Source organism: Pseudopodoces humilis, chromosome 4, assembly GCF_049639895.1.
Source record: "Pseudopodoces humilis isolate 2021_Gansu_Grassland_sample_001 chromosome 4, ASM4963989v1, whole genome shotgun sequence".
NCBI lineage: Eukaryota > Metazoa > Chordata > Aves > Passeriformes > Paridae > Pseudopodoces > Pseudopodoces humilis.
The window spans coordinates 42,788,117-42,803,311 of record NC_142203.1 but is presented as its reverse complement, the minus strand read 5'-3'; the positions used below and the strand labels follow the sequence as shown (position 1 = coordinate 42,803,311).

At 34.8% G+C, this 15,195-nt stretch overlaps 1 protein-coding gene across 4 annotated transcripts in view; it reads left to right on the top strand.

The window, feature by feature from the left end:
* VPS13A (vacuolar protein sorting 13 homolog A) overlaps window positions 1-15,195 on the top strand; it is a 111,488-nt gene that overhangs the window by 5,297 nt on the left and 90,996 nt on the right. For all 4 annotated transcript variants that reach the window (XR_001331455.2, XM_088054416.1, XM_005522646.3 and 1 more), the window contains exons 2-14: window positions 3,512-3,555; window positions 4,058-4,100; window positions 4,988-5,083; window positions 5,367-5,468; window positions 6,148-6,257; window positions 6,514-6,573; window positions 7,609-7,668; window positions 7,886-7,966; window positions 8,405-8,462; window positions 10,448-10,575; window positions 10,786-10,892; window positions 11,577-11,748; window positions 12,117-12,179. Coding sequence is in view for 3 of the 4 variants with exons in the window: in XM_088054416.1 (XP_087910542.1) it covers window positions 3,512-3,555; window positions 4,058-4,100; window positions 4,988-5,083; window positions 5,367-5,468; window positions 6,148-6,257; window positions 6,514-6,573; window positions 7,609-7,668; window positions 7,886-7,966; window positions 8,405-8,462; window positions 10,448-10,575; window positions 10,786-10,892; window positions 11,577-11,748; window positions 12,117-12,179 (1,124 nt within the window). In the remaining variant the exon portion in view is untranslated. The remainder of the gene's footprint in view (window positions 1-3,511; window positions 3,556-4,057; window positions 4,101-4,987; window positions 5,084-5,366; window positions 5,469-6,147; window positions 6,258-6,513; window positions 6,574-7,608; window positions 7,669-7,885; window positions 7,967-8,404; window positions 8,463-10,447; window positions 10,576-10,785; window positions 10,893-11,576; window positions 11,749-12,116; window positions 12,180-15,195) is intronic.

Here is a 15,195-nt window from a genome sequence, read left to right as displayed (position 1 = left end):
AATGGCTACATGTGGTAGAGACCAAATTTTGGTAATGAAAGAGAATACTGGCATTGTCAATAACTGCATTTCAAATCCTAAGCATCAGAGTTGGTTGCAAGCTTTGCAAGTCTGGTGGCTTTGGAAATGTTTTCTGTTTACTGCAGGAATATTTAGTCAGTCTCTTGTGCTTTCTCTCAAGTATAGGGAGAAGAAAGGTTGCATCAATACACAAAACCTAGTGCCTCTTTTGTAGCTTTTTGAGTGCTTTGATGGTCCATTTGCTATGATCAGACTGTATCAAGTTTTTTTTGTAAGGAAACTGTTACATTTTAGTAAACCTGTTTCAGTAATTTTATACAAAAATTCATATGCCTGGAGTTCTGCTAATGTGTATTTCTTCTAGTGATTCTTAACTAAAACATTAAACTTTTTAATTGTAAAATCATAAGTGATTTTTAAAAATTTTAAAGTCATAAGCAAAAAGAGTGAAGAATTATGTACCCCACTTCCAAATCCCAGCATTTAATGTAGAAATTTCAAAGTCTTCCTGTTTGAAGCATGATTGATTCTGTATTTATTGTCTGCCATTAATGATGTGCTCAGGCAAAATTAGAAATAGTTCTGCCATCAGAAAATATTGTTTGTAAATGCTTAAGATAATCCTTACTCATTTTACAGTACTTTGTTTTTGGAAGCATCCAGGCTGCCAAATTATTGTAGCCTGAGTTACTGTGCCTCTGCAGAACTGTGGCATGTGTCAGACTCTTGATAAATGAGAGGGAATGTTTACATAGCCATCAGTGAAAGTGAAGAAACTCAACCCTGTTAAACTGCTGTGTGTGTCGCTTAGTCTTACAGTTTCCTTGTGAATGTTTTTAACCTGGCTCAACTGACCTGCAGAAGTTGCAGTCATGCCTGGTAACTTGGTTACAAACCTGAACCTTTGCTCTGGATACCATTAGAATTACTTGCCATAAATACAGTTGAAATCAGTGATATCTTCTTGAAGAAGCAAACGGGTTTTTTTTAGTGTTAAAATGGTCTCTGCAGAGTGTCGCCCTGAAAACTCAGCTTTTTGATCTTGTTTACATAATTTCTAAGCACTTTCCCAGGACAGTGACTGTAAACATAGATATGTATACATCCTTTCTGATACACATCTTTAGATGGACGTCTTGCACGACCAGTGTGATTGGGAAGGTGGTAACCTAACTATCTAGTCACTGCTCATTGCCAAGAGTCTATAAATACTGAAGTTGTAAGAATAAAACCAGTTTTTTCCCTGTCATACAGGAGCCGTGTCTGTGTGAATCATTGCCTGTCCTACAGCGACAGCAGAGTAAGCTTTATCAGGGAATGAATTTAGAATGGAATTGAACCAATGTTATATAAAACTATCACCTTGTTATTGCCTACAAAGACTATATAGTTCTAGTTCCTAAAGTAGTTATAGACTACTTTTGGGAATGCTCTCTTTGCTTTTTTTGCTTTTTTTTCACTTTTCTGTCGTTCCTGGCAACGTGTGTGTATTTTAAGTCTTGACAACAGTCTCATCAGCTGTCAAAAAACATCCTTCTGCATGTAGTATTTCTCTGGACAGGCTGATGTTAGCACATGTCAGATGTATAGACTTATACTGTAAAGTGATTATAAATGGTTGCAATGAATAAATTAAAACGTTAAAAACTTCATGGTATTTTGTGAGTGCTGTGAGATGGATGGATTGGTTTACCTGATCAGCTCTTCCATATCAGTTCAATAACTTGAGCCAACTCTTCTAATGTGTGCACTTTTGAGATTTGGGTCCAATTTCCCAAAATTTGCGTTACTTTGAATAGTTACTGTCAGCACAATATAACTGCAAGAATATTCTTGCAATTGGAGCTCCCATTTCCCCATACATTTTGCTATCATGCATCCTGAAAGAAAAGCATTTTTGGATCAATTAAATCTTCGTTTGCAACCTCAAGTTGTATTCCTTTCCAGGCCTGTAGTCTGCTTCTGGTTTCTGGAATCTCATTTATGCCCCTGCTCAGCTGTATCAGGTGTCTGTTCCATGTGCATGTGTTAACACTATACAACTAATTTGAAAGTAACCATCACAGAAGCTCCATTCTTCTTGTAGATTTTGCAGAAGGCATTGCTTTGGACTATGTGCATGTTTAAGTTATGAGTTTTCTAGTCCCAGTACTCTTTTTGTTATGGCAAGTGCTTGATGTGAAGTATATTGTAAAACTGATCTTGCAATTCAAATTTTCTTTGTTCACAGTATACCGAATTTCTCTCCTTAAAAATTAGATTACTGAAATGCTTCTTGTGAATTTTTGTAAGCCTATAAATAAAACTGGCAAGAATAAGACCTTTTGCGGGCTAAAATTCCACTCACATTTACTGTCTCTAGATTTCTACAAGCATAGAAAACAGATGGTTGAAGAAAAAGAGGCTAACTTTTGATTTCAAAATGAGTCCTTACAAAATTGAGACAGGGTTTTCCAGCATTTTTACTTTGGGTAATTTTACATTATTTTTCTTGGACATGCAAGCTCCGTGAGACAGTCTCAGGTATTTTGTAGAATGATTAATCATCTTTCATGGTCCTAATCACCTTTCATGGATATTTGATGTGTAGGCTGTGGATCTCTTCCAGAGTAAAAGTTTCAGGATCCATAGGTCGTGGACCACTGGGATGTCCCACTTGAAGGGGAAGGGAGCACCCAAATTTTGTAGGTGCCTGTGGTCAAAAAGGAACAACAGAAGTCAGCGTGTCTGTAAAAACTTACAAAGTTTTGCTATTAAATTAGACACACGGTGTGGAAATTGGTGTAAGTTAGTCCCTTATAGTATAAACACATGGTGGTAGATCTTGAATAAGGGATAGGTGAAAGAGAAGGGATCTGTACTCTGTTTGTACACAGAGATTAGAGTGGGGTACAGAGAAAGAAAGGAAGAAAGATTGGCAGTCCTGACTCCAGTCTCAGTGCAGCTGATGGAGTGTCCAGGGTCCTGGGGCACATGTGTGCCCAGATTTGATGTGAGTACCTTTATACAGTTAACATTTCCATGCCATGGAGCTGCTTTGTTTGTTTACTATGCAAATGAGTTACCATCTGCAGTTCTTTCTTCTAGACCTTTCTGGAAATGGTAAGAGGGCTTTGTGGGTCTCTGGAGGTCTTGGTCCCTCCATACTGGATTGACCTTTGGTTGACAGTCCATGCCTGCTTCTTGACCTCATTCCGTTGCTTATGCTCTGCTTCAGGAGCCAGAGCATAGACCTTTGTCCAAGATGACTTCTGGCGTATGTCTGTATGGCCACCTTTTCCTGCCACGACCTATTCTTTCTCATGGCATGTTCTTACCAACAAATCTTGGTTGATTCCACTGCCATCCTCCGTTCATGGTTGAGACATCTACCTTAGTCCCCTTATCTTCTAGGCTTCTGTAACCCACTGATTCAGACTCTGGGACTTGCAGTGTGTGTGACTACTACATTGCTTATTCCAGTTTTGCTTGTTGGCTTCTGTTTTTTTAGGAGCTGTAGCACTGAAGAATCTGGAAATAAAAGAAAATGCACTGGTAAGCTAGTGAAAATAAAATAATACTTGCAAAAATGATTCCTTGAGCTATGTTTTGGGTTTAATGTGCATTTTTTGATTCTTATTTTATGATACACTTTCTTCTAAGTAGAAGCTTACTGATTTGCTTTCTCTGTACCTATACAGATTATCTGATTCATTTGAGATTAAATTTAAAGGGGAAAGTGTATGCATTTTTTTTTCCTCTAAGAGAACTCTCAGCAATTGCTAAAAGAATTTGCTTAGGTCAAAAGCAATACTGAAAGACCTTTTTTTTTTTTCCTAGCTCATGAAGCTAGGACTTTGTTTTTTGGAATGTATTTCGCCTAAAATGGTGTAACAGTCTAAACTGGTAACCAAATGCTTGCTTATCTGTTATACTAATTTTTTTTCCTGTGGTTGACAGGTAAGTTTTTTAAGATTGTCATGATATCTTTTCCTGCACTGGAACATTTCACAAGCTGCTGAATTGAGCTTAAATTTTCTAAACCCTTTTCTTTCAGAGCCGTTTGGATGTGCCATTTAAAGTTAAAGCAGGACATATTAGTAAGTTGCATTTTATCTTATATACATGCAGGAATTTCTAAACATACTATCTTTCCTTGAAAGTGACTTTAGACTTCCTAAGCAAATAATTTCCTTATGTTCATTGATTTGTATACTTTTTACACTCGGAAGTTTGTCTCTTCTGAAAAAAAAACTTTTTGAAGAAGCTTCTTTCAATAAAGTGTACTAGAGTCTTGTTTAAACCCCTCAGTATTAATGAGAAAATAGCACAACACAGTAAAGACAAGCAGTTGGGCAGGACTGGATCTCATTCATTGTCTTAACAAGACTCCACCACTGATTTTTACCTTTCGCTTGCCTTTTCATCTTCTTCCTTTTTTTTTTTTTGCTAAAATAAAAGGTTTTCTTGTTGCAAGTTGATTATCTTGTAAAAGTTAGTGGTTTCTTAAAGTAAACTAAGTCAAAGGCCGTTATGCTTCCTTTAAATTGACCCTGGAATAATGTATTTTCTATATTTCTAAATTATATGATTTAATATTTTATTAAAGTTTGTGCTTGGTGAAGGAGAGACACTGTAACCTCATGATCCCTGTGTTCGCAAAACCTAGTATTTAGCTGACTGATGATGCATGAGGTGCCCATGTGCTTGTTTCTGACAGTGCTGCTGTAGATTTTCAAGGAGGGACACATTGCTGTTAAGAGGAGTAATGTAATTTAAGGGAACACAGAAAGAATGTAGACCCAACTTCTCATGTTGTTTGTGTATTGTGCAAGAGAATACAACTCGACTGAGGCATTTTCTGGGGTATTTTCTGTCCAAAGTAATGATTGTTAGAGATTTTGTGTTTATTATCAATTATCTTTGCATTTCTTTTCCAGTCAACTATTTAACTGTATACTTCAACTTTTTTCTTTTGTGTTTGTAGGTCAACTTAACCTACAGATACCATGGCAAAACCTTTATACTCAACCTGTTGAAGCAGTCCTTGATGGAGTTTATTTGCTCATTGTGCCTACAGCCAGTAAGTTATTGTACAGGAAAAAGTGACTGTAGATTGGTGGGATTTCAGAATTAGCTGAAATGGGTGGATACTGTTTTCATGAGCTTTATTCCTAGAAGATACTTTTAGCAGTTACAGTTAAGTAATGGTATGGAAGTCTTTCAGTAATTTACAGTTCGTCACCTAATTTTTTTGATGTTATGTTACTGTTGCAAAAATGTAAAAATTACAGCTTTTGACACAGTATCTTTAAAAAAGTATGTAAGTTTTTTTGGTATTACACTTTCTTACATTATGTATTTAGGCATAAAATATGATGCTGAGAAAGAAGCCAGGCAGTTCTTGGAAGCAAGACAAAGGGAATTGCAGAGAATAGAGGAAGCAAAGCAGAAGATAGCTGACCAAGGTAAGAGTGGGAAAAGCTAATGAAAGTGATGCTCCTTCTTTCTTTATTTTTATTCAGAAAGATACAGACTTTGTCAAAGTGTTCTAGACTCTTGTTTTTAACTTGTTACTTAAAAACCTATTAGTTATGGTTTTTTAGGTATAATTGTGGTCAGTATTTCAGAACCAGCATTCTGAAAATAAAAAGGTTTAAGCACTGATGTGATATAATATAAATTGGGCTTTTGAAATATTTATTTTGTATCATATGTCACCTGACAGTTTCTTTCCTCTTTCACAAGAAACAGTTTGTTTCCAGTATCAAAGCATTTTTACCAATGTAACTTTTTAAAGGAGTTTCAGTCTGTTCTTTGATACATGCAAATTCTTATCTTTAAATTCAACTTCTGGTATTTCCAATAAATATGTTTTGCCCACCTTGAGTATTGTGGGTGCTGGTCATACTTTTGAATTACCAGATTCTTCATGCAGAGTCACAGTAGGTAGTAAAGCTACGAAGCCTAGTTTGAGAATGTAAATGTTGGAGATTATACAGAGCAAACCTGTTTTTATACAACTGGAGTGCAATGTAATAGAAAATTAAAACAGTTACCATCCTAAATTTATTATGTTATTGCTTGTCTAATTTTGAAAAATACTGAAATGTAAACAAAATATTAAATTGTTTTCCTTTAACATAGATAAAGTGAAAGAAGAGAAACAAGACACTTTTGTAGAAAAGCTAGTTACTCAGGTCATTAAAAATCTTCAGCTGAAAATTTCCAACATCCATATTCGCTATGAAGATGATGTAAGTACTTTTGTATATCTTAACATAAGGGGTTGTGCGCTGTAACATGAAATTTGGAACCTGTCTGATTTCTTCTAGTTGCTTTCCATGCTGAGAGAATACTAGTAAAGTTGTGGAATTTCTTACCTTAGTCTTACTAAAAAAACGAAACGAAAAGCTTGAACCAAAGCATAAAGATACTTAAATTCTTAGTCAAATATATGCTTATAGAGTATGAAATAAATTTTTTTTTTTGTCTTTTCTTGTGTTCTATTAGATCACAAATCATGATAACCCCTTGTCATTTGGGATTTCACTTCAAAACTTAAGTTTGCAGGTAATTTTATTTCTCACTTTTTGTCTGAAAAACATGTTAATATATACCAATGGGTGCTTTTCTGTGTTGTGCTTTCTGGTAACACACTGTCTAATGGAATGTACACATATAGTCATCAGCAGTGCACAATGGTAAGTACTTGGCTTATCAAATTCAGCATAAGTGCTGTGGTGGGTGTGCCATTAAAGATAAAATGCTACCATTAAAGTAGATCTTTAGGAGTAAATTCTTACTCTTTCGCCTGCTGCACTTTGTGGCTACTACACTGGGCTGGATTTGGGCTGTTTGTTCTGAATATTTTACTGAAACTGATTTGAGCTCCAAGAAAGGAAGTTACTACCTGATTACAGGAAGGGGTGAGAAAGGGAAAAAATGGAAAAAAAATGACATCTTTATTTTAAACAAGCTAATTTTTTAGCTGCAAACTGCACTTTAAGATGCAAAGATAGTAAGCACAGACAGTATGAATTTTTTTTTCTGGAAGACTGTGTAGTAGGAGCACTATGCTGACTGTGCTGAGTTGCTCTTATTCAGTAGCTTTTGCTGTGTAACTGCTAGTTTTAAAGAAAATGCGTCTTAAGTAAATGCTACTTTCTTGAATGAAATGGTGGTTTTGCTAATGCCTGTTTCTAGCATATTCAAGGGTGTTCTTTAGGCTTAAACTAAGATGAATTGCTTCCAGCATTATGAAAGAATTTAATCCATAGTTTATCTCTGTCCAAAGAGGCTGCTTAAAAATATTATTGGTGTAAAAGGAAAACAGTTTGCAATACTGAAAACAGAATCTTTTGCTATCTTTAGTTCTTGTGTGCAGCCTATCAATGTACATACATATATATATTTTTTGGGTGAAGTAGCGTTTTCAAGTTTTCACTTAAAGTAATGGATCAATCACCTTAAATCAGAAGATTGTATCCCGTTATTTTCCGTGACATTTAATTATGATGACATTACTTTCTTTTTTTGTAGTTTGTTTCAGTTGTAACAGATTGTGAATTATAGATATTGGAGTATTTTTCTTAATTCTCATTTCAGACCTCAGATAAGAATTGGAATCCATGTTTACATGATGAAACTGCCAAATTGTTCCACAAGGTACAGTATAAACTGTATGTTAAAGAAAGAATTACTGATAAAATAAGCTACATTAGAGTTTCTTCCACAGAAAGTAAGATCAAGAAAACATGTAACTGTATAGTCTCTATAGCAAAAGTAACATTCTGAGTATTTTTATTCATCCAGACTTTTTGAAATCCAACTTATTAGTCTAAAATTTGTAGATGCTAACACATATGTTCTGTTGTGTTTTCAGCTTGTGCGACTGGATAACCTTTTTGCTTATTGGAATGTGAAATCAGAGATGTTCTACCACGGTGGTTGTGATGAGTCATTGGTGAGTAAAGCATAGTGTATATAGCCTTCTAGTTGAAACTTGGAAGCAGGGAACATGCTTCACGTTCAGGCCTGCTTCTTTTTATGTCAATGTCCCGGGGGAATTGTTTGTAACTAAAAGCATTTTTAGGGAAAAAGTAGTATATGTTAAGGCTTTTATGTGATGGATGTATAATGCCCATCTGAGAAAGTTAAAATAACCAGTCTTCTGCCAGTAACAGAATATAGACAACTGATGGTCATCTTACTACTATTCAGTGATTTTTATTAGCTAAAGGTAGACATATTGTTCTGTTTAAAACATAGATGAGTATTTTGAACTTTACTTTGGGTCAGAGGGATTATCTGAGAATTGTTTGAAAATGCTAACATTTTGTAATTTAAAAACTTTATCTGGAAATAGAAATGCAACTTTCTTTTATCTCTGTTGTGTGTGTAGGTTAATTTAAAACAGGGAGTTGCCAGCCACAACGTGATTCCAGATGGTTATGATTTTGGTAAGTGTTATTTAATTGTAATACGCATTCATAATTCTAATTTTTAGTGCATCTCGGAGGTCGTCACTTTGGCTGTTACTCAAAAATCTTAAAGAGGAGTGTAGTTTAAGCCTGGAAGAGTAACTGTCTTTCTGACAGTAAATACTGTATTGTATAGGTAGCCTTAAAAAAGCCTTGATAAAAGTGAGTCATGTATCATTCTAATGGGTTCTAATGGAATACTGTACATAGATCATCATTCTTAGCAGCCATTGATTAATTCCTGTATTTAAGAAGTTTAGAATAACATATGCACTGGGTAAGTTTTGTGAATTCAGATATTTTTGAGTATGTTTTTGAGTGCATCTGCTTTATGCAAAGTATCTTGTTTTCATGAGAGGTGGAAACACTAATCAAACAACTTTGAAACATTGTTTTTGTTGTGTTTTTTTGTTTGTTTTTTGTGGTGGGACTAACGAAAGTTGTATTGCTTTGAATATTGCTTGTTGAAGTCACATTGGCATTACTCAAACATGGTGGTTGTTTGCTTTCCACTGTATGGAAAATACTTGGTTTGTGTTTATCATGTGCATCTGTGTGATTGTTTAGAAACTGTTCACAAGTCTGAATGCCCTTGGAAGTGGCTTGTTCACCAGCAGGAAGGTTCTCAGTTCACTATGGCCAGGGTTAAAAAAGACACTGTCAGTTTTATGCTGCTGCCTTCACCAAAAGGAGTCTCTGTCTGTGTTATCTAGTAATTTCTTCTAATTTCTTACCAATCTTTTTTAGTTGCTGGCTTTGATTATTTGCAAGAAAACAAATGTTAAGTGTTATAAGTTGTTTAAGGCTTCATGTAGTAAGTCCAAAATAGGTGTATGTAAAGCTTAGGATTCAAGATTAACACTATTTACATTCAGCAGTTCCATCAGAGGTGCTGACTATGCTGGTGATCTGCGGCAAATGAAAATTTGGTCCCGTTTGGGGCAAGTCTTTAGATTAAAACTTTGATAGGAAGGTAATAAGCATGAAGTCTAATTTTATCACTTCATGTAAATACAAATACTATACTTATGTAAAAGAACCATAAAAAGATAAAAATCATAAAGAATGAAGTTTAGGAAGCTAAATACAGAGAGAAAACTAATTGAAATGCTACCATATAGAGGTATAGCTGGAAGTTTAATGGTTTCTTCTTGAAAAAAATGCATGTTTCCACTTGTATGAACCATTCAGAGAATCTGGAATATTTGATATGTAGGTAATATATCAGTATTTTTGCTGAGATGAAAGAAGTCATATTTGATAAAAATATGATTTACAGGAACACAAGTAATAAAAAAAATTCTTACTATTGGATTAATTGCTGAGGCAGATGAAAATATTGAATTACCATGGCTTCAAATGCCAGATATTGCCAAACTGTGGAACAGATAAAATATTTCTACTCTGAATGTTTTTTCTTGTGATGTGCCTCACTTTTATGTAGAATGCATGATTTTGTTCCATGCTTATTTGGGCTTGAAATTAAAAATATGGGATGTTTGGTAACATGTTTAACAATGGTTAAAACCGTTGTGAGTATAATTTATCAAAGAGTAAAGCATTTGTAACAACAACAACAGCAAAAAAATCTTACAGAATAAGAGTTCCTACAGTGGAATAAATGCTATATTTGAAACTGTCTTGTACTATAAATGTATCATAGCCAAAAAAAAATTACATTTGTTTCAAAGTAAATTATTTATTGAAGCATTTGTATGTAATTCAGCATACAAGAAAGTTTGTGGTGGTGTTGTGCAAAAATTTGTTTGATAAATGTTGCCAGAGTGAAACTGAAGATTGAGTCTAGATTGTTTTCTATTTTAAGCTCTATTGGTGCAGTACATGTTTTTCAAGTCTAGCGTTTTAAAGCTAATAATCTGGCATAATTTAAGATAAATATGTGTACAATTTATTACAGTCTTAAATAATTGAATTGCACTTTTTTATCAACTTGTGTTTTTTAGTATTCCGCCCAATTTCAGCTAAAGCCAAACTCCTTATGAATCCTCGATCTGATGTTGACTTTTCATCACCGAAAATAGATTTAGATGTAAACTTACAGGATATAACTGTTGAATTCAATAAACCACAGGTACCTACTATTTTTCTGAAGTTATATGTAATGTAGTAAAACAGTTAGTTTGCAAGAATAAGGAAGGCAGTCTGAAATTTTATACTATACATATAGAATCTATTAACTTAGTCTCATTTTTCTTTGTAACTGATTTCCTCTTCAAAGAGAAGCTTGATACCTGTTGTTTGCAGAAAGATAATAATGCTCAGTTTGAATTTGTTTGCCTAGTACTTCAGTGTTGTGGAGCTTCTTGAGTCTATTGATATGATGACTCGAAATCTGCCATATAGAAGGTACAGACCTGATGTTCCAGTGCATAACAACGCCAAGACATGGTAGGCAACCTCAGATTTTGAAAATAATTTTAGTTATTAATCTGAAATAATTATCAAGGAATTGCTTCTTACTTAGGGAGGTTAGAACTCATCTCCTTCTGAAAGGAAGTCATCTTTGTTTTTATAATTTTTTCTTAAGCCAGTATTGTAAGAAGTTGATGAGGACCTCAAACCAAAGCTGAGGACACAATATTTGAAAACCTGTGATTGTGGTCTTAAAGACCATTATCAGGAGCTTAAGTCTTATAGTACTTTTGTATCATAAATTTGTTTAAATGAAGGCCCCCCCAGTTATGTATTAGGTAGTATTACAAGAGCAAATCTATTACCTAAAAATAGGCAAACCTTTGCAACACAGATGGCCAGGATTTGATTTCTTTTCAGAAGATTCCTTTCAGATATATTTTTATTATTCTCAACATGCATGCATTCTAAACATTCTCAACATCTGTGGGTACTTTTCATACACAGCTAACTTTGAGTTTTAGGAACCGGCAGTCTGTCAACTTTGTGTGGGGAAAGAGTAAAATTCTTAGTTTTCTCAGCTGATCAGAAGTGCAGTATTTGTCAGGGGATTTCACTCTTGGCAGCCTGAAGTTCTATTTAGTGACAGTCTGCAAAGTCTTAGGAACCTTTTCAATATCCCCCCCAAAAATTGAGCTATACGTTTGTCTTTGCTTTTAGGTGGAAATACGTTATTTATGGCATCCTTGAAGTAAATGTTCAACCTAAGCTCCAAATGTGGTCATGGGAACATATTTCACATCATAGGAAGCAAGTGAAGAACTATAAAGAGATGTATAAAACAAAGATAACGTCAAAAAAACCTAATGAAGAAATCTTAAAATCATTGGAGGTTAGTAATTTTCTGTTGAAGGCTTAAATATTGTTCATCTTGACACTTGTTCAAACTTAAATAGTAATATGTTCCTAAATCAGTTCTAAGTTAAAATAAAATTTTCAGTTGGCAATACTTGCAACTTTGTCATTACCTTTCACTTTGAGTAGTAGTAACAAATACGTGAGGTAAATCTTTAAATTAGAAACTGCAAGAAAGAGCAGCTTAAACTGATGTGCTATTCCACATTTGTTTTAAGTTTTCAGATGGAGTGAATTAACTTGGTTTGCAAAAATTGAATTGCTTTCTGTTGTTTCCTGTAAAACTGAGCTATGGAATGTAACAATTTTCAAATTGTCTGAAATAATTTCTCATCTCTCTTCTAGGAATTCGAAAAGACCTTGGATATTTTTAACATCACTCTAGCAAGGCAACAAGCAGAAGTTGAGGTAAAATTGCATAATATAAATGAGTCTATGAATAACTGAAACATAGCCTTTTAGCTATGGTGATTGAATTGTGTATCATACAGTCTTTGTTAGTTTTTCAGCTTGTAATTAAACAAAAATTAAATAACTTCATATACGCTTTCTTCAAATTGACTTATCTGGGATAAATCAGTTTCTACTTCTGGTGGGAAAGATCTACTGTGGAAAATGTGGCCAAACTCAATTTGGAAACAATTATACCCAAAGCTGTCAGGTTGGTGGTGGGAGGGGTGTCCCTCCCTCCTCCCCACAGTAGCCTAGACTATTGGTTTATTCCTTTTTTTTTCATGATAGTGTGTTACATTGAGTGGTCACCTGCAGTATGTTGTGGCTTTGCAAAGAGATGCAGTGTTTCTGTTTGCAAATGTGACTCAGAGTAGAGCAAATGCATAATACATTTAAGTAGATTTGTGCAATTAGGCAAGATAATGTGATTTGAGTAGTTACACTTAATTTGTTACCTTTGTTTTTCCTAGGTTAATGTACTACTTAATTTTACTTTATTACATTAATATATTTATTTACATTTATTTACATTAATATAATGTCTGAGCATATTTCTAGGACACTGAAGTGAAATACTTATAGTTTTTTTGAAATCTGTGATCTTTTTCCATTAATAATCAAGGCACCTAAAAGTAAGCGGAATAAGAAGTTTGCCATCTGAAAGAAGGCAGTAATTAATAATTAAACATTATAAATATCAGTTACTGCTTATGACAGTGCTTGAAAGCAATTTAAAAATTTTGATTTTTTTATGGTTTTTGGTATGTGAAGTATATTAGATATAGTATAAATGCAATTGCTCCAGTCACAGATGTTGTGCTTCTAACCCAAAACTCTGAAGAGGAATCTAAAAATGTGATTTTCCCATCTATTTGTCTGTATGTGTGCCTCCATTTGGATGCATGTTACCATTATCCAGACTGTAACAAAACAAGAAGCAGCATTCATGGCTGTTCCCCTTCAGTTTGTCCAAACTGAAGTGCTTTTCAAGGGGTGGGGGAAGATTTGGTTTTGGTTTAGTTCTCATTTGATTTTAGAATTGTCTTATCTCGTAGTGTATACTTCTTGGTTTTATCTTTTTCCTCCAACTTTTTGCAAGTTGATGGAAATCCTGAAATATTTCCTATCTAGTTTTATTTTTCCTTTCCCCAGTTTGATCATGCTGTTTACAAAACATTGTCATATTGCATTCCTAGTACCTTCAGATCCTGAATTTTAACATACATTTCTGTAACACTTAAAAATAGGTTGCAAGAAAACGAATTTTCAGTTGTTTTGACTTTAACTCTTGCATTTGAAATATGTTAGAAGTGCATCTTGAAAGATGTGCTAGCTGATTATATGAATATATTTCAAAGTATTGAAAATCAGGTCACAGTGATATGAAGTTGTATTCTCTCTCTTATATATCTGTCAGGACCCGTCTGTGTTACTGTCATCAGGTTATACCTTTGTAAAAAGATTCAAAGGACCTAGAAGAGACAAATCTCTGAGAGTTAGCCTTAAGTCTACCAGGTATTTAAAGGAGCACCCATTAGATGTGGGCTGAGTAAAGCCAGGCAAATGATCTTGCTGTTTGGAAAGCTTTTCTTAGGTTTCTTATAAACATACCTAAGAGTTGAATTTCAAGGGTTTACTTTTCTATAGACCTTGAAATCAGGCTCCTCAGAAATCACATTTGTGATCACAGTGCTGATTTTCAGGCAACTTTGTAGCCAGAACTTTATATTCCAAACCTCAGACCACTTCTGCTTCTTTATCTTGAGTGTTTGAAGTACCAAATAGTAGCTTCAGTGAGCTAAGCATCAAGTTTCTATATCAGCTTGAGAAATGTTATCCTTTCAACCCAGGGCAGACTTAGGATTTACCTAAGTAAGAACACAGGATAGACTCATGGAATCATTTAAGTTGGAAAAGATCTGGAAGATCACCAAGTTCAACTATTAACAGAAAAGTGCTAAGTCTACTAGTAAACCATGTTCCAGGCACATCTACATGCCTTTTAAATACCTCCAGGGATGGTCACTCAACCACATGCCTGGGCAGCTTGTTCCTTTGCTTGGCAACCCTTTCAGTGAAGAAACTTTTCCTAATAGCCAATATAAACCTTCCCTGGCACAACTTGAGGCTGTTTCTGCATGTTCAGTTGCTTGTTACTTGAAGAGAGGAGGCTGACCTACCTGGCTACACCCACCTTTCAGGTAGTTCTCTCTTTTAGTCTAAGTAGTTGACCTTGCTGGTTAAGCTTTGTCTATGACTGCATTGATTACTAAACCATTGTAAATGGAGTACAGGGAAAGTCCAAGAGGATTCTTCAGCAAATTTTTGTAGTACCCATACTGCACAGAGGTTTTTTTCTTCATCTTTGCAGAAGTGGCTTCTGTCTACGGTCTTTCTTACCCTGGGCTGTGATGCCTGCTTCTGCTTCAGGCATGTTAAGAGTCATAGCTTTGAACATCACTTATTCTCCCTGGCAGTTGTCCTTCAGCACCAACTCCCCAGTATCCCAGATACCTGTAATTTTACAGACTTAACTCTTTTTATCTAAGGCTGGTCTGCTTTTTCTTTGGGTCATTCACTCTGTAACATCTGCTTGATGACATGGCAACCTTTATAAAGAAGACTTTTGAGTACTTTGTTAAAACTTTTTGAAGCCTTGTGTTGTTAAGCTGACATTTTACATCATCTCTGAGGTGAATCAATAGTATAAATCCAGAAGCCTTTACTGTTTTTTAGTGAGTTCTGTCTTTCTTTGGCCAGTAGGTATGTAGATGTGACAAGTCCCTACAGAGTACTGATTTATAGTCATCTGTTTTTCCTAATTGTGTTGCAGAGACGTTTGGGTTTTGAATGCTGAGGAGGGATCCCTGTCTTACTTTCACTGAAGTGTCTTTAAATTTAGGGCTTATATGCAACTGTTTGTATATTTTTGGATTGTATTAATCATGAAGAAAGTTAGTTTGTGTGGATC